The 17,980-nt window shown below is 38.6% G+C and overlaps 1 protein-coding gene across 5 annotated transcripts; it reads left to right on the forward strand.

The window, feature by feature from the left end:
• The first annotated feature begins 1,043 nt into the window (after positions 1-1,043).
• On the forward strand, positions 1,044-17,125 carry LOC147252322 (muscleblind-like protein 2a). Of its 5 annotated transcripts, XM_086220590.1 has the most exons (10): positions 1,044-1,330; positions 5,167-5,762; positions 8,593-8,757; positions 8,843-9,040; positions 9,108-9,350; positions 10,468-10,521; positions 10,816-10,972; positions 11,952-11,987; positions 12,649-12,743; positions 13,435-17,125. In XM_086220590.1, the coding sequence occupies exons 2-10, from the start codon at positions 5,598-5,600 to the stop codon at positions 13,447-13,449; spliced, it is 1,128 nt and encodes a 375-aa protein (XP_086076716.1). In that variant the 5' UTR covers positions 1,044-1,330; positions 5,167-5,597; the 3' UTR covers positions 13,450-17,125. The 5 variants fall into 5 exon arrangements, with proteins under 5 accessions (XP_086076716.1, XP_086076718.1, XP_086076715.1 ...); XM_086220592.1 differs by lacking the exon at positions 10,468-10,521; XM_086220589.1 differs by lacking the exon at positions 12,649-12,743 and having other exon boundaries at positions 13,435-17,124.
• The last annotated feature ends 855 nt before the right edge of the window (positions 17,126-17,980 follow it).

Here is a 17,980-nt window from a genome sequence, read left to right on the forward strand (position 1 = left end):
CCTCCAGTCACATAAAGTAGGGAATGGATAAGTCCATCATGCAGTGCTGTGACTTGTCTGTGCTTTTTTTTTTTTTTTGTGCCATCGTAAATCCAGACAAAAAAAGCTATGGACAAAATGTGACATTGTCCCAGTTGATTTCTGAAACATCTTTTGTATAATAATTTTGAATATCCACACGCTGGCGATTCTACAGCAATATAAAGATCAAACCATTATGGAACTGGTGAATTATTGCACTGAAAATCAATTTTTAAGTTTCAGAAAAAATGAAATATATTTTTTTCAATGTGATGTTTTCACAATTCACCATTGATCTAACATTGAAGTTAGCGCTTTAAGACACATTCTGTGGCGTAGGGTACAGTTTTATATATCTCTATTTGTTGAAATGTATGTTGCTTTAATAATGCTGCCATACCGCTGTCTCCCACCCTGCAGTCTGACCTTAACAGGGTTAGCATCTGTCTAATTTGACCTTGAGCAGGGCCCTGATAATCGGCAACTAGGCTGTTTGCGTCTTACTCTGGAAAGAACAACGGAATGTTAGCTTTTCACCCTGACTTTTAAAAAGTCTTGCATTAGTTCTATTTCTTGCACAAACATCTAACACAAGGACACATTTTAAAGATGATCAAACATAAATTTGACATTGTATTTTTCCGCATTTATAACATCACATAGTTATAATTATATAATTAATCAGATGTTCATATTTGTGCGCCATTGCAAGTTTTGATCACAAAAGAAAGAAAAAGGGAAAAAAAACACTCACATGGTTTTATTGCTGTTCCCTTGGTAACAAGCAACCCCTTGCCCTTTTAGCCTCTTGGCATTCGAGTGGATCAAACCATTTTGAATTTATAGGGGGGTGTTGGCCGACATACGTTATGGAATTATTCTTTTTATTTGACCACGTCAAAGTCATTGTATCACATTCGATTTTTTTTACACATATACCTATATTTACCGTTTTCCATTTTAAAGGCAGGATGTTTAATTTTTGATACTGTTCCTGCTTCAGAGTGCACCCACGGACTTCCCTCCGTGACATGAATTCGACGCCTGTACAGTAAGCTGTCAAAAGCTTGTTGCTCGAATCTGTGCGGTGCTAAAAGTAATAGAGAAATTAGGTCGGGAATGTGGGCGAAATAACAAGCCATGATTCAGCACATAGACTGGAATAACAGGGGATGTTGAGCGGACGTTTCAGGAACACTTGGCATCTTGTTTTCGTTACTTGTGTGCCGCCGTGTCGTGTGTCCGATCGAGCCGGTGCGTGATTGCTGCTGTATCCTCTGAGAAGAAGAGCTCCATCCGCTGTGAAGAGGTAAGCAGGTGCACTTTCGGCTAACGTCGGCTAACGTAGGCTAATAAAGGCTTATACTGTGATACATGTTAGTCATTTAGCAGTTCTACTGACCCCGTATCTGGTCAGCATTTATGGGTAGCTAGCTAGAGCAGCCAGAGGAGAGAATGAAAAACACAGTGTCGTGAAACCGAGCGAGCTTGGAGAACTCGACCAGGACAGTGATGCTAATTCATGTCAGCTTAGTTGACTATCGATTGCCCTTATTAGAAGAGACATGTTGTCGTTGATAATCAATACAGTTCAATGTCTTATCAAGCCTCCACAAAAGGAGGATGTAAAGGATGATTCAACCAGATAGACCACCTCTATCGTACAATATATGGCTATTTGTCGGATGCACTTACAAACCGCACTGACCTAAACTAAAACAACTCAAAGTGCTTTTAAGTTAGTTTGTAATGAACTTGCCTCCCCATACAGTTCAGCATTTTGATTAAATTTGCCTCAGTTTTATTGATGCATAGTGTAAAATACATATCTGCATAAATATCATTTCCAGACAATTATTAGTAATATGTAGCTCATTCCAAGCCACCTTCAAATAAATCTGAAGTTTCACAATGTAATAAAGAACATAAAATTATTAGAAAATAATGCGTAAAAGTAGGGATTCACCATATCAGTTCTTTTGCAAATGACTGATAAGTATCCACATATGTATATGTATATATGTAAATATATGTTTTTAGATAGAAAAAGCATTTTTTTTATTTCCAAAGGAAAATTGCACAATCATATATTTACACAATAGAATACACTTTTTCATCATCGAAAACAACAGATTATGAGCAGAGAAGAGACATGGCCGAAACTGAACTGATTTAAATTTCAACAATTAGAACAATATATTAAAAAAGGGGTAATACCTGCTGATAAGTCTGCCAATATTATAATGTGTCCCTATATAAATATAATTGCAAATTAGAGGAAATATGCAAAACAATTATCGATATTATCACAAACCTATATAAACTATCTATCCATATATATATATATATATATATATATATATATATATATGTAATTAAAAAAACATGCGTATTTTACCAGGGGAAAACATGCCTTTCATGTATGTTCATGAGTGGCATGCTCTTAAATACCTATGTATTTTGAGATAAAGTCATGGAGGAAAACAATCCCACAAAAACAGCAGTTTTAGCCTTTTTTAAGTGTCTTTTCTGACATTTTGTAGAGGAGGACCTCGTGAGCAGTTCATGGAATTCATCTTGTCGGTCTTGGAGGTTGTCATGCTACATGTGATCCTTTCTTCATGTGAAAAGATTCATTAGAACCGGCAGTGAACGTAAAAAATGGGTGTCAAATCTTGAGGTTACACTGAATTATTGGAGGTATTTTGTTTGTTAGGGTGTTACAGACCACACAAATGTTATAAACACACATAACACATACAGATGAATTTCCACTAGTACCAAAGAGAATGAGATTAATTTACAGCATCAGTTATAGTGCAGAGTCATCATGGTACTCCAAACCAACACATAGTAAGTTAGGTATTTTATTGACACAAACTGATAAAAACATATTTTTGTCCAAATAAAATACTAAAAATCATATAAACAATAAACTTACATTTTTAAAGGTAATACATTAAAACTGAAGATGCGCTGATTTACTGGCTGTGTACCGTAGTTTCTGAGGTTCTCCTTGTGGACTGCCATTAACAAAGACGCCAAGATGCTATTCACTGGTTGCAGTGGCCAGTGTTTATGTGCTGATGTGAAGGGCTGCCTCAGTAGCAGTGGAGGGCCAAAACTCAAACTAAATGTTGTGCTGAGGCCCAAAAGCCCAAAAATAAAAATAAAAAAAATACTGTGTTGTTACAAAAAATAACTTTTTTCTGGGTACTACTGTCTCTGCTGCCTCGACTTTTTTTCCCCTGTGCACTCTTGTACCAAACTGGTCACCATGCACTCAGTGGCTACCTGACATTTTATCAAATGAAAAAATGAAGGACCCTGCAGTTAATATCCCTTTCAAAAACAGACAGTTTTATCCCATATGATTTTGTGTTTTTATTCATTAGGCCTGTTGTTATTTTTATTATTTATTATAACTGATGGGCATAATTGAACCTCTGTGCGGTCCAAGTTTGACCCTCTGGCCTCACTTTGGCCAGCCCTTTTGTATGGGGTCTCCAATACTGCTTGACAAGCATTTAGCATAACAAAAGTTCCTCTTTCAGTGTCAACATTCATGTTCAGGTAATGTCTGACTCCACCCTCCCAGTCTCAGCCTGGGGGAAAAAAGCATGATTACATTGGATTTTAGAGCTTGTACACATGTGGACTTGTATTAGTGCTTTTTAAACTTCGCAGTTGTGAGTCGTTGCAGCAACTCCGGTGACATGGATCTATGTCTTCTCAAAGTTATTCACAGATAGCTGCCAGCGGTGTCTTTCTCCAAGCTGTTCAGCCAGCGTTTACACAGTACATTAGACTCTGTCTTTCCATTGGCTAATTTCAGACTGGGAGGGTCTTCCCAGAGGCCGGCTTCCAGGCAGGAAGGGGGTGGTTGGAAATGTTTCAGCCAGAGTTAGTCAGACGGTCTGTTTTCACTGTTGTCGAGAGGAAATCTCTGTGTTCGGAATCCTCACGACAAATAGGAAGGCAATAGCTGTTCTGGAAGTATCTATATTCACAAGTAAGCTATTGAAAAGTTGTATCACCAGCCTGTGGGTAATGTTGGAGAGAGAAGTTCATGACTGCTCCATGAAGTGAGAGAGGTAGGTTTCCCTGCTCCGTTTCCTGACTTGCGCCTAAAGGAATTTTCTGCAGTATGCTGTTGGATAGCACGCAGTAAGGCTGATATGCTGTCATAGTAAAACATCTGCTTCAGCTATAGCAGAATTCATTCTAAAATCTGTGACTGTAGAGTCTTTTCACATCTGTTCATGCTCTCTTACGCATATTCGGCTCATAGATTCGCTATTTTCTGGCCTGCTCATCAACTTCCTGTGTTTGACCACTTAGTGTACACATCTGTATGTCCTTTTGTGTGTTTGTCGAACACGAGCAATGTGTGTGTCTTTCTGTCTTGTTATTTTTAATGCACTTAGTTGGAACCAGAATCAGCATGTCTGATCAGGAAAATTAGGTATTACACTAATACCACAACATCCAACTACACATCCCCGTAGCACGGTGGTTCTGTGTGTAGCATATGTTTGTCATGTGCTCAAATATTTTATTAGCATGGCTTGCGGAAATCCTTTCATGCTTCTGTGCAGATATATTATGACATGTTTTATTACACAGTGATCCAAACTGTGATGTTAATGAATTTTAGAATAGTTGTACTTGATGTGCGTTTGTTGAAATAACACGTCAGGGCTTAGAAGGGCATGACGTCATCCTGACGTGTGCGCGCTCACGAAAACAGACTGACAGTGTTTCAGGCAGACTAATATTGCTAATAGCCAAATTACGGCAGAGTAAATTGTTTAAAAGTATTAGTTTACTAAGTAAAATTGACCAAGTGAAAGACTTTAGCCGTGTGCTTATTTGTCTGAGAACTGAGTTTAAAGAAGGTGCTTTTTCCTGTTTAATTCATGATGAAGAGGCAGACACGGAGTTTGATGAGGAAATCAAATAATCTGAAGGTGTTGAGTGATTTTCAGATGTGGACCTCATCACGGTCTCTCGAGGTTTAGACAGTGAACATTTTACCGACTGAGTGAATCGTGTAAAGTGCGTTGCAAGGATCTAATTATACTAATGATGAAGGAAATATAATTGTGTATATTCGTACTAGTATGCATTTGTTTTGTCTTTCAGATCACCAACATAAAGTGCCTTTGAGGAGATTCCTATTGGCTGGTTGGAGTTCTTGACCAGACTGTTCTCTCTCTACTCTACCAGCAATCGAGGATACTTTAACTTTGCACAACTCCAACACCTTAAAATCCAAAAGTGAGCCATAATATGGAAACAGAGAATAATGGCCTGATACTATTAGACTAAATCCTTCATAAAGTTTCCTCACTGGCATCACCACTTGCGTGTCAAGTAGAAAGATCAGTTATTTCCCACTGATGGATGGTATCTAGCTGACTGACCACCTATTTGATCGTCAGCTGATAAAGAACTTGTGAAAGTGGTTTTTGTACATTCAGCCAAATGCTTGGATAATTTGACAGCTTTGGTGTCTGAGGCCCTGGACAAGAGGATTGTCTTTGAATCTTAATTTATGATTTAGATCTTTGGACATGGCGTTGAACATAAGAGACACAAAATGGTTAACCCTGGAGGTCTGTCGACAGTTTCTCCGGGGAAATTGTTCTCGGAGTGACGAAGAATGCAAATTTGCTCATCCAACAAAGAGCTGCCAAGTTGATAATGGGAGAGTTATCGCCTGCTTTGATTCTCTCAAGGTAAGAAAACTTTACGCACATGATGTTACTTCAATGATCCGGGCCTGTACACACTGTAACACACTGCTATCTGAGTCTGTGTCACTATCATTATTGAATATCAGCCTATTATTGTAGTGTGCTGTGAACCTTGTCTTAAGGCCATATAAGCCTCTTAAAAATTTAAGAGCAATGATACATGGAGCAACAAAATTGCTAGCAGTGAAGTACACAGCAGACTGACTTTTGTACCAACTAGAGTCAAAGTAATTGCTGTCTTCAAAACAAAAGCACTCCAGTTATTCAGTCTTTGTCCTCTAATTTAATTTTAAGGTTTTTCTTTTTGACAACAACTAGAAGTTTTCTTGTTGTTCTTTTTTTCCAAACTGTTTCGTGACTGTCATAATTTAAAAAAAAAAAACGGTGACATCTCGGAAATGTCCCCAGAACCAACCTACATCGTTACCTTTTCACCTGAAAATTGTTCACAATGTAAAAAAAAAAGGGGGACACGTTAATGGCGCTAAAGTGCTGCACCATGTAGCAGTCTGAAGAGAAGCAAGTGGTCTGTAGGCTCTTGATGCACACTCAGGAATTGTTGCTCTACTTGTTTACATCCAGGCAAATTAACACAGTATCGGTTACACGCATACTCAATTTGATGTCATGTTTGTTAGTGGGCGATACTATCAGCCTGATTCTTGTTCAGTTATGTGGTCGTCGGTAATTTGTTTATGACTCCATCTCTTGAACATGGCTCCTGAAGCAGCATCACGTCTGTACACTAACAGTAGATGTTGCCGTCATTCATTCACGAAGAGATAAAGAACCAGCCGTCAGAATTGTCCTTTCCAAGCAGATGTTTTCCTCCCCAGCTCTCTGAGCTCAACCACTTATGGTCTTTTATTGCCATGTGATTCACTAATTTAAGGCTTTTGAACAACAAGTACCAAAATCACATGTGTCCCATGACTTCAGTAAAAGGAACTGAAAAACAAAGGTGCAAACAAATATCAGCAACTTGCCGTCAAGTTTGCTTTAAATGTGTCGGTCAGTAACTAGAGGAGTGCTCCACACTTAATTAAATTCTATATATATATATATATATATATATATATATATATATATATATATATATTTTCAGTGAAATCAATTAACATAAATCTCTGGGGGAAAATGCAAACTAGGTGGAAATTGTGAAACTGATTGAAGGACCTGAATATGGTGGCCGTAAAGACCCCAAGCAGTAAGCTTTTTCTTTTTTTTTTAACCCGCTTGTTATTCAAAATGAAAAGTGTTGATCACCTCTAATGAGGATGACTGGTATTTCAAAATTCCGTCAGCGACTCGGGCTGATTGAAACTTTTTTTTCCATGATAATTTCACAGTGAAAAAAACCAAGTCAGCCTGTGTGCTTACCTGTTTATGAGTGGACAAGAGAGCGCTCACATTTTCATCTTAAGAACACATGCAAAGTGCAACAATATGGATGAATGCAACAATCGAAAAAAGTTGATATTAAATTCCATCCATTTTCAATACCGCTTATCCATTAAGGGTCGGGGGGCTGGAGCCGATCCCAGCTGACACTGAGTGAGAGGCGGGGCTCACCCGTCACAGGGCCATCAGAACCAATTAGGGGCTCAGTTTCTTGCTCGGTAGGGTTTCGACATGGTCACCGGTGGAAGTGAGGATCAAACCAGCGACCCTTCGGTTGCTAGACAGCCACTCTACCTCTGAGCCATCAGATATTAAATTTTTTGGGTAAAGTTGCTGATGAAATGAGGCCCTTTGATACACATAACAGGACTATAGAAAGCCTCTTTGGAGGCCCACAACTGGTAACCTCAGATGTTCTCTTAGTTCTACCCTGATGTTCTTACCCACATCAACACCAGATATATCCTTGCAACTCACAGAGATATCAGCATGTCGTCAGCCTTTGTAGATATTAGTCATTTCTTTTAGTATACCGTCATCAGCCAGACAATCGATACTGTATCGATTTATCGATTTATGGGCTTTTCCAGATGTTTTGGACATTAAGAAAAATGTTACTTTTTGAAATTAATGATGTTTTCAAGTGTTTTTTTTTTTAAGTGGGCAAAATGTGAATATCATAAACTTCTTTTCGAACAAATATAATAAACAACTACAAATATCAGATGTTGGCAAAAATATCATATCAGATATCTGATACACATAATCAGTGCAGGTCCACAATACTCATATCCTGATCATAATTTAACCATAGTTTTGAAACCTAATTTTTCTTCTTCTTTGTTTTGCAAAAAGTCATTGACACATATCTTTGATGAAAATGGATGGCAAACCCCAATTTTATCTCTCTAGACATTTTTGGTCATATTTTTGTCAGTTCGGTATTTATCAAATGGTTACCATACCTCTGCGTGTACTCTGCATGGGTCAGCACATTCACATTTCCTACCACAATATTTGAAATAACCCTGCAATCAGTGCAGAGTGGTTCAATTATTCATAACTAGCTATCACATCATGCAGATTATAACACTGACGACACCATTGCCACTGTGGACGAGAGGGAGCGTGATGTGAAGAAGAAAAAAAAAAAATCCATGACGGTGGAACCGTGCCTGGAAGCTGGTGCTCAGAAGAACCTTAAGTTACCAGCAAAATCATGCAAATGGAACATTGATAAAGGATCAGATCTTTATTACTCTTTTGATGTGGAAACAATTTTTTTTGTTGTTATTTTTAAGTGATTTTGACACAAAGAATTGTAAAATTGCATCAAAACACCGGAAGTAATTTTGTAATAGTACGAGGATCACCTCCCTCATGATTTTTGTTTAATGATCTTTGACCGCAGGGCCGATGCTCAAGAGAAAACTGTAAGTACCTTCATCCACCATCACACTTGAAGACCCAGCTAGAGATCAACGGGCGCAACAATCTCATCCAGCAGAAGACAGCCGCTGCCATGCTTGCCCAACAGATGCAGCTGATGATCCCCTCACCCAGCCTGCAGTCCATGGTAAGAGCCTCTTTATCATCAGGGAGGAACTTCCGTGTCATGCTAATTGTCCTTCACCTCATGGTCAATGTGTCTTGTTACACAGGGACTGGGTTCGAATCCCGCTCTTGGATATGGTTCCTACATAACACCCTTGAGTCACGGGATGAGCCTCATGCCCACAGACATGCTCCCCAGCAGCCCGGTTCTTGTCCCTGGGAGCTCGCCTGTCACAATCCAGAGCTCCCCTTCCTCTTCTTCATCCTCATCCTCGCAGAAGCTCCAGCGCACTGATAAACTGGAGGTACTAAGCTTCTAAGAGTGACTCTGAATGATCTGGCTACATGCTAAAAGCGAATTACTCCTTTCAGGTGTGCCGTGAGTTTCAGAGAGGAACCTGTGCACGAGGGGAGACGGATTGCCGCTTCGCCCACCCCAGTGACAGTCCAATGATTGACAGCGTTGATAACACTGTCACAGTTTGCATGGATTACATCAAGAGCCGCTGCAGCAGGGACAAGTGCAAGTATTTTCACCCGCCTGCTCACTTGCAGGCCAAACTCAAATCCGGTCAACATGTCAACCAGGCGGGCCAGGCCACAGCTGCAGCCGTGGTAAGACACAGCCTCAACACTCTTGAGGAGATTGCAACACATGTGTGATGACATATATAAGATAGGATGTCATAGACTGTGTGAATGATGAATAGAGACCTATTTTTGGAGTTCCAGCGGTCTATTTTTATTGAGTGGGTGCAGTCGTTTAGCATGAACACCAAACACTGTAATATGAGAGATAATAAGGCAACAGGTTCCAAATAATAAAAAATGGCTGAATAGTCCATCAAAATTCAACTAGTCTCTGTTTTTAGATGAATCCTGAGCTGTTCGAGGAAACAGAACGTGATACCTCAGCAGTTATTATAACCTAAATATCCAGATCCACTGTTTAAATGTCCTCAGGTTCAGTCTGGACCGGTGATCTAATTTTGCATTCTCACATCTCACTCACCACAAATTGTAAATATTAACTTCTAACAAGTCTAGCTTTGTTCTGATGAGAAACTGAAGCCACAGTGCTGCAATCAAGTGCTTCCTAATTCTTTACGTGCTTCACATGTTCTCCGTAGGCCATCTGTGTTGCTTTTAATATGAATCCTCGTTTTATCGTTCCTCTGTCATTGATCTTAAAGTTTTACTGCATAACATACATTTACACATCTGTTCTTCTTCTTTACGATTAAAATAGACATCTGCCATCCCTCCTAAAGCCTGATGTGGTTCCCATTTTGTTCTCTCTATTAGAACAGAGCTCCATTTTCTATTTTGCTTCATTATTTATTGGATTCATGGTCATTTTAAGTTCTTCATGTGTGATATCGCCACCTTGGATATAATGAGTAAATGCTGAACATTTGATTCAGATTATCACTTCATGTGTTTAAAAATGTTTGATTTACGAATAGAACATTGTTACCAAAGCTATTGATAAACTGCACATGTGATTATTGTTCAGTAAGTGTGTCCTTTGACCAGGTATTTTGGTTACTGTGCATGCATACTGTGTTTTACGTGGTATACTACATTCAGATTTTTTTTTTTGTTTTCCCCTTCTCATCTATCCACAACGCTGTCCCCCATGATGCACCTCTGCTTGCTGTTACCTGTATGTTAATACGCTTGAATCCCATTGGCCCACTGCCATCATGTGCTCGCTGCCTGCTATTAAAAGACTCAGTCGACTGCCAAAGCAATGAAGCGACCCCTCGAGGCAACTGTAGATCTGGTATTGTCACCTTTTGCTTTGCATGTAGCCAATAATGAAACTGTGATAACTTTTCTTTTTTGTGGTTGTGAGCTTCTAGTCTCATTTAGCTTTTGTGTCACATCAGAAAGTGATTAATTTGATGGATATCTTTAAAATTTTGGTTGAAACATTATTCCATTTGTATCCTAAAACCGTGGTTGCATGCTATGTGATTAACAGCCACCTATATTGTGTAGTCATGTGTGTCATTTTCAGTAAATTATTTCAGAAAGACTTTTAGAGCGTCATATATCCTCTTGTCTACCTTTTCAGGCTTTCCCCCACAATGTCCTGCAACCTCTACCAAAGAGACAGGCTCTGGAGAAGAGCACCTGGACCAGCTCGCTCCTCAACCCCAATATTCTGCACTACCATCAGGCTCTGGCCAACACACAGCTGCAGCAGCCCACCGCTGCATTCTACCCCACAGGTACATACAGATCAGAACATTACAAGACAATTTTTTCCCCCCTTTTTTTTTTGTGTGTGTATTTTGATTTGTATCGATCTGTTCTTGAACCCTTGAAAATATTTCAGCCCCTCATCTTACTGTCAACTAAAGGGCCCCGATTAACATTTTTCACATCAACAGATAAACATCCGCTGCCATTGGTGGATGTCTTCGTAACTGCCGAAAGCCCGATGGCAGCCAATAAGGCAAATAGCAGCCAATACTGATATATTTAGCCAATAAACCATTGCATCCAAATTACCAACATGTGACGGATTCAATGCCAAACAAGCCGTTTTCAAAATTACATTTTCGGAGTATAAAATTATCCTTTCCTGTCAGGTCTTTTAGATGCTTGACTGCTTTCAGAACCAGGCAGATTAACATTTGTTAGCTCTGAATCAAGGGAATCTGCAACTTAAAACACCGGCGCGACTGAGTTTACTCATCATGTCTCTACTGCAGATTTCCAGGGTGATGTATCAGTTCACACACACAAAAACTCTAAACAATCATTCTGAAACAGAGCGTTTTTAAAAGGTATTTAGTCCTAATTGGCAAATACAAGTTTAAACTCAAGAGTAGAGATGTACCAATTGAATTTTTCCCTGGCCTACTCTGATATCTTTTTAAAAAAAATTTTATTGTTACCTTGCCGGTACTTATTTTTGCAGAATACGATATTCTGTCTAAGAACTACAGACAGAATATAGACATATAAAAATCAACTCTTGTTCACTGGAAGCTCCGCCACCGATCACGTCGTTCCTTCACACAGCTGCAGTTTCCAGCCGATTTGTTAACCTCTTCAGATTCTGTTGATTTGGTCTCTTGGTTTACGTGTTTATATCTCATGCACGTAGGTCAGGTGCTTATCCTGTGTCTGCTTCAGGTCTGTTGTTGGTGTTGCTTGTGTCAGTCACTATACTTGCCCTCTCTCTGTTGTGTCATCACACAGGTTCAGTTTTTTGTATGACTCCTACCAACAGCGTTGGTAAGTCCCTTCTTGATTTTTAATAATCCTATTCACATACTCACAGAGAACTGTTTTTATTTGAATCCTACAATAATTTATGCAATTCAATCACCAACCCGATCCCACAGTCACAACCAAACATTTGTGATCATTTGGGCTTATTTTTATTCAATTGTTTTGGTTTGGTTGCATATATGTTGGTTTTCATCAGGCTTTATAATATTAGACATTTGTGATATACTATTTGTCATTTTTCATATATAATTCCAGGTAGTGAAACACGATATAAAGTGATCTGGTGGATTTTGTTTTTAGAGTTGTCGTGTCATCGATTAGGAAGAGATTCAGTTCAATATATTCATTTATTTAACAAAAAAAAAATCACAGCAGATTTCATGGAAACCTTGTTGACAGTATCCAGTAGTACTGCTATACATGTCATCTCTTTTAGGATGTCAAATTTCCTAATTTTATCTCTTATCAGCCCTCCTTTTACATTCTCCCCCGCTGTCTCGCTTTGCTGTGTAATCACATGCCATCTGCAGGTCTAACCCAATGAAGGCTTGCTGCTAATGTCATTTTGTATTTGCTTGGCAAGAGAGAGAGAAAAGCATTGCTATGGTTACCATAATGCTCCACCTCCCTTTTCATTGCTTTCATGGTCCCTTTCCCGAACAAGTCCCCATGATGTACAGTGCTACGCCTGCTAGTGTCTCTGCAGCAACTTCTCCCGCCACAAGTGTCCCCTACGCAGCAACAGCACCAGCCAATCAGGTTTGCTCCTTTTTGAAGCTTTCAGTCATAAATCCTCAAGCTTTGAATTTCATCTTTAAGTCCGAGGAGTCGCTGTGTTGCCCCGCTTGCATCGCCTGTCATGAAGCTTCACGTACCTGTAGACAAGTAGAACTACAAAGCTGCATCTCAGCTACTTCCCTTGTGACAAACAACACGTCTTTAAGAATCTTTCATCTGCAAATAGTTGTTTTATTTATCGTTGCATGCTTTTGGCTTTTCTGTGTCTTTTTCATCACTAAAAATACAGTGTATTGGCAAACGGTCTCAAGAGCGAGAAGGTTAGCTTCCACACATAGAGTCTGTAATAATTCAAGCACTTGCATAAATGTTTATTCATGGAAATGTACTGATGGAACTGTGTTTGAACTTACAGCATTAGGATTAGTTCAGAAATGGGCAAAGAGACAAGCGAGAGTATGGGTACTACTTCCACATGCAGTATTCATACTAAATACTGAGTAGTGAAATCCCCCCCAAGACAGAGAAAAACTTCCTGTATTAAACATTTTCTAATTTAAAAAGCAGGAATTTGAGATAAAAGCATTAAATGGTTTATGAGATTGATTTCATTTCATTTGCCCAGTTTTAAATCCGTCACAATGAGGAATCTTCATGAGCACTTCCATTGTCTTGTAACAAAAACCACCTTTGTCTTCTGCCCCTGACACAGATCATCCTCAAGTAACCAGCAGATATGGAAGTCAGTGCCGTGTCGCTGCTCTTAAAAGTCCCAAACAGCCGCTCTGTACATACCACGCTAACACCACACACAACCTACAAGCTGCATGCTGAAAACATCACGGATGAAACCATTATATCGCTCAGTTACAAGTATTACACTGTGGTACGATGTGTCAGAGCACATAAATGTATATGCACGTACACACCTTCGCACTTGTATTAACATGCATTCTCAGTAATGTGCATCATAACCTGGATATTTATTCCCCAAAGCAAATCTGCAAAGGTTCAAGACAAATCAAGCCACAGACCAAGCAGAATTCCAGTGTCTCCAATACTTAGTCAGAATTCCCTGAAACACAGATAGGCACTGTACATAATACAGATTTAATACTTACTGATATGTGTACTGACAGAAGTTTAATTTGTTTACTGACGTTCTTGATTTTGTAAATAACTAAATTATGCATGTGTAGACATGTTACGGTGTAAAAGAGATTTTCATGATTTTCACAAGCCAGAGATGCTTTTCTATTCTTCAACGCGTCAGTGAAAGTGGCAGTTTTGTATGGCAGGGAAATAGAATAATAATGGTCACAAATGTGTATCAAATCATTAGCAAATGTAAAGTAGGATCGACTCAAGCCAAATGCCACGTTCAAATCCTCACTCAAACACAGAGGAACTGGAACATGTGGAAAAAAAGCTTTAACATCAATTTAATAGATCTGATTATGTTCATGTTCAAGCTTTCCCACCTTGAAATTACACAAGAATTCACAAAAAGTACTCGGATGTTCCAGTATTTCGAAAGCGCTCACGTGTACATTGGAAAGAGTCTCAAAGCTCCAAATGTAACCTGATGTACAACATGATGTCTGTGCTGGGAGCTTTTTAGTACCCAACAGTATCAGATCTTAAAGGCCATGTGATCTGCATATAAAATATTCATTTTGACCGCATTTGTAAAACTGGTTTACACGTGTCAGGGTTCAAACCTTGAACATTTTGGGACTTTGAAAGTGGCATTTTCCAGGCCTGGAAACGGTTTTGAAAAATGGAGGGAAAAAAAATCCAGAAATTTAGGAAAAGTCTTGGGAATTTGTTTCACAACTACCTTCGTACTAAAGAAATCCTGGTCAGTATTGATTTACTTTAATAGATGGTGGTTCATTGATCATTCATATTGGTTAAAGAGATTTCGACTTGGATTGTGACATGGTTCATTTTCATGTGTGTCGGAATATTTCAGACCCTTTGTAGTCATGGAAATTTTCCCCGAATGTATGAAATAGTCAAGGAAATGTATCGTGTGAGCCCCGATGTGTTCCAATCGCACTGTGCTTGCCGGTGGATTGGAGCACATATTCGTTAGCTCCCATATTTACGTGCAAATAGTTGCACACGGTTTTAATTGAACTGGATTTCAGGATCATGTCATACACATTTGTGACCATTATGAATATTTTCTCCTCATAGATTCCTTTCTCCGGTTCTGATTGTTGCTCCAGATGTGATCATTTTATATTAAGTAGTAAAAAGCACTTGTTTAAACTTTATGTCCACGTTTTAGAAATGTCATTCCACATCAGATGTACGGACATTTCCTCTAAAATGTCCCTAAATGTAATGTTTGTTTTGGTAAAGCCCTGAGAACAGTGCTCCACCTACTGGTGTGCCTTTGTATTGCACATACATGATGTTTGCTGATGGCAATTTGGAACAACACAGTGTCCGGTCACTGCAAATACTTGGTACCAGTGAAACAGCGAGAATGCAAAATGTTACATTTCCCCCAAACAACAATCACCATCTATTCGGACCATGGTTAAAATTTTGGTGCGTCGGAGACACAAAACTAATGTTTTTAGGGAAAAGTTTTGACAGCCATAAAGGTTAATTCAGTAAGAGGACGTAGAATTATTCAAACGGATCCTATGAGGACGGAACGGTGTGTGAACCGTTCATCTTATTCGTAGTGTAAGTACTCTTATTATTTGAATGTTACAAGTGCCTAAAAAATTGTGATATTTAAGAGGCTTAGTGTGAAAAATCATTAAGTTAAATCTACTTGAGTCACATTTAGTAACAATTGATTGTGTTTCTCAGTGCTTTGTCGGTGCATCGGCACTCTCTGCATACCTGTTCGGACGTAGGCTTTTGAGTTCACTTATATTTGTGTGTATGTGTATGGCTTATTCTTCAACTTAATTTGATTTTACCTTGTTTTTGAAAAAGATAGTTTCCAACAATGTTTCTTAACTAGTTTAATGCACATACGTTGAGTAAAGCTTAAGGAAGTAGAATTTTTTAGTGAAGTTTAGTTGATGCCACATTATGCAATGTTGGACACACATTTTCAGAACACTTTCCGTCATATTTGCGCTCCTCTCTTAAATTTATTTGGTATAACTTTCAGTTCTCTATTTTACAAACATTGTGCAGATATTAGCTTTTCCTTTTTAATATTTCTAATTTCTTTGACATGTCTTATTATTTCAGAAAATCAACCGTGTTTATTTTTTTCATTGTGCCCTGTGTGTTTTTTTTTTGTTAATTGTGAATAGTTTAACTTGATGGTGTATAAGGCATAAACTTACAAATTTTACAAGTTTAACATTAGCTAAGAACACTTTAAAGGTATATTTACTTCTATGATGAATGTACTTTCTTAGACTTTAGCTGAGGTTCCTCCGAGGGCCTCGGCGCGTTGCGTTCTAGCCTCTGAAGAGCCGACTGTTCAGGGATCGAATGTTGGAGCCAAGAGGAGCTCAAATCGTTGCCTATAAGGGACGCCAAGGCCACTAAAGTGCATTGAACAGGCCAAATTTCATTTGTGTAATAACTTTTTATTTCATTTGTTCCTGGAGATGTCTGACGTCGCAGTGACAAAAACTTCATTCTCCTTTCACTAGAATGTACTGTCAGATATTTCACTCTCTTGTGCTACAGTGAAACACAATCCGTTGCTTAAAATGTTGCAATGGGTTCCATTGCTTCTTGACACTCTAAAGCAAAACATCATCTCGACTGTTGAGCGCCAAACTCTTGAGTGTCATCGTAGCTTTTTTTGTTTTTTTTTTAGAAATGTCCCTTCTTTCCCCTGCAAGCAAAAAGGCATTTATCTGAATGTTTCACCTTTTAACAAAAAGATAGAATGTTACACTCCACCTTTACTAACAGGAGGTGTGTTTTCATTCGCCCCTTCACAAAGATGTGGACAGAAGAATGTTTGGTCTGACTGACTGATGGAAACATGAAGCACTTTCTCAACTGTCACACAACTGAGAACTTTGCCTTATCCTGGATGTGTTCCTGCATTTGTTTGTTACCCCTTTTTTGTTTGGCAATTAGAATAAAAGATTATTATTATATATGCCGGGGTTTTTTTTGCTTTTGTTTTTCTGGGTGTTTTTTTTCCCACAAAGTCAGACAAACCAATACCTGACACCGACAGGACCTGCCATCTAAAGTAAAGTTGACGACCCCCCCCATGATGAAGTGGTGTGTGTGTGTGTGTGTGTGTGTGTGTATATATATATATATATATACACACACACACACACACACACACACACACACTGGGCCTAAACATAAATGTTTCCCATTATTTGATAGCGTATAATTAATTACACATTTCATGTGAATGGTTTTGTCCCTGTAAATTCAAATCTCTGTAAAATGTAAAATCTAATGTTGTTAATAAATAATGTCAAGTAAATAGTGTGTTGTGATATGGATCATTTTATATATTTGCAGCATTTTAGCATTTCACGACTTTCAGATTTCAGATCTTCGGCGTATTCCCCGGGCAGATGATGACGCCTGCTTCAAAAAGTCCATCTGATTCAGATTTTCAATTCGAACAAAAAAGAATTCATAACTTCTCGCTCAGTGACACAGATCATCTCGTTATCTCTTACAGAAACGATGGGTTTTATTTTAGTATCAGGACCAGGCAAAGGGGAGAAATACAAGAGGAGAAAGTCTTATTTAAATTTAATTTTACATTGTGATAATTCAGTTTGAATCTCGATATTCAAACTGAATTGTGGACATGCAAAATAAAATTTGATATTTAATTTAAAAATCAAGATTAAGACCGAATGACTATTTTGAGAACAATACTTTTTTTTGTTTGATTCTGTTTTGCTAAGTAAGCTTAAAATATGGAGAATTCCTTTGAAATACAGTACTTCCTGGAAAACAAAATGAAAATGTCTCAAACTACGCCGTTGCTTGGGTATAAACTTTAGCTGATATGATCAGTCTCTGATGCTGTTACTCTGCTTCAGCTGAATTGATGAATCTTAGAGCCATCGGGCAAATAAAACACAAGTTTTTTCTATTTTTTTTTCTGTGTCAAGAAAATACTCGAAATGTCAAAGTTAAGATATACCCAACTCATTTGGAGTGTGTAACGTCTACGGCTGAGCAGTTGAGTCATGAGTGAATAGCTGTGGCATGTCTGTAAGCTAGCTGAAGCTTTTGTCTTCAATTTATGCTGCACTCTCCACGTTTCAACTTTATTGTCC

Source organism: Aulostomus chinensis, chromosome 12 (assembly GCF_037954235.1).
Source record: "Aulostomus chinensis isolate RoL2024-O1b breed Wild chromosome 12, RoL_Achi_v1.0, whole genome shotgun sequence".
Lineage (NCBI taxonomy): Eukaryota > Metazoa > Chordata > Actinopteri > Syngnathiformes > Aulostomidae > Aulostomus > Aulostomus chinensis.

Coding starts and splice junctions, on each gene's coding strand:
- LOC147252322 (XM_086220589.1), top strand. CDS start 5,598: ATGGCGTTGAACATAAGAGACACAAAATGGTTAACCCTGGAGGTCTGT. Junction 9,041..9,107: donor AGCGCACTGATAAACTGGAG/GTACTAAGCTTC, acceptor TACTCCTTTCAG/GTGTGCCGTGAGTTTCAGAG. Junction 11,988..13,434: donor GACTCCTACCAACAGCGTTG/GTAAGTCCCTTC, acceptor CCCCTGACACAG/ATCATCCTCAAGTAACCAGC.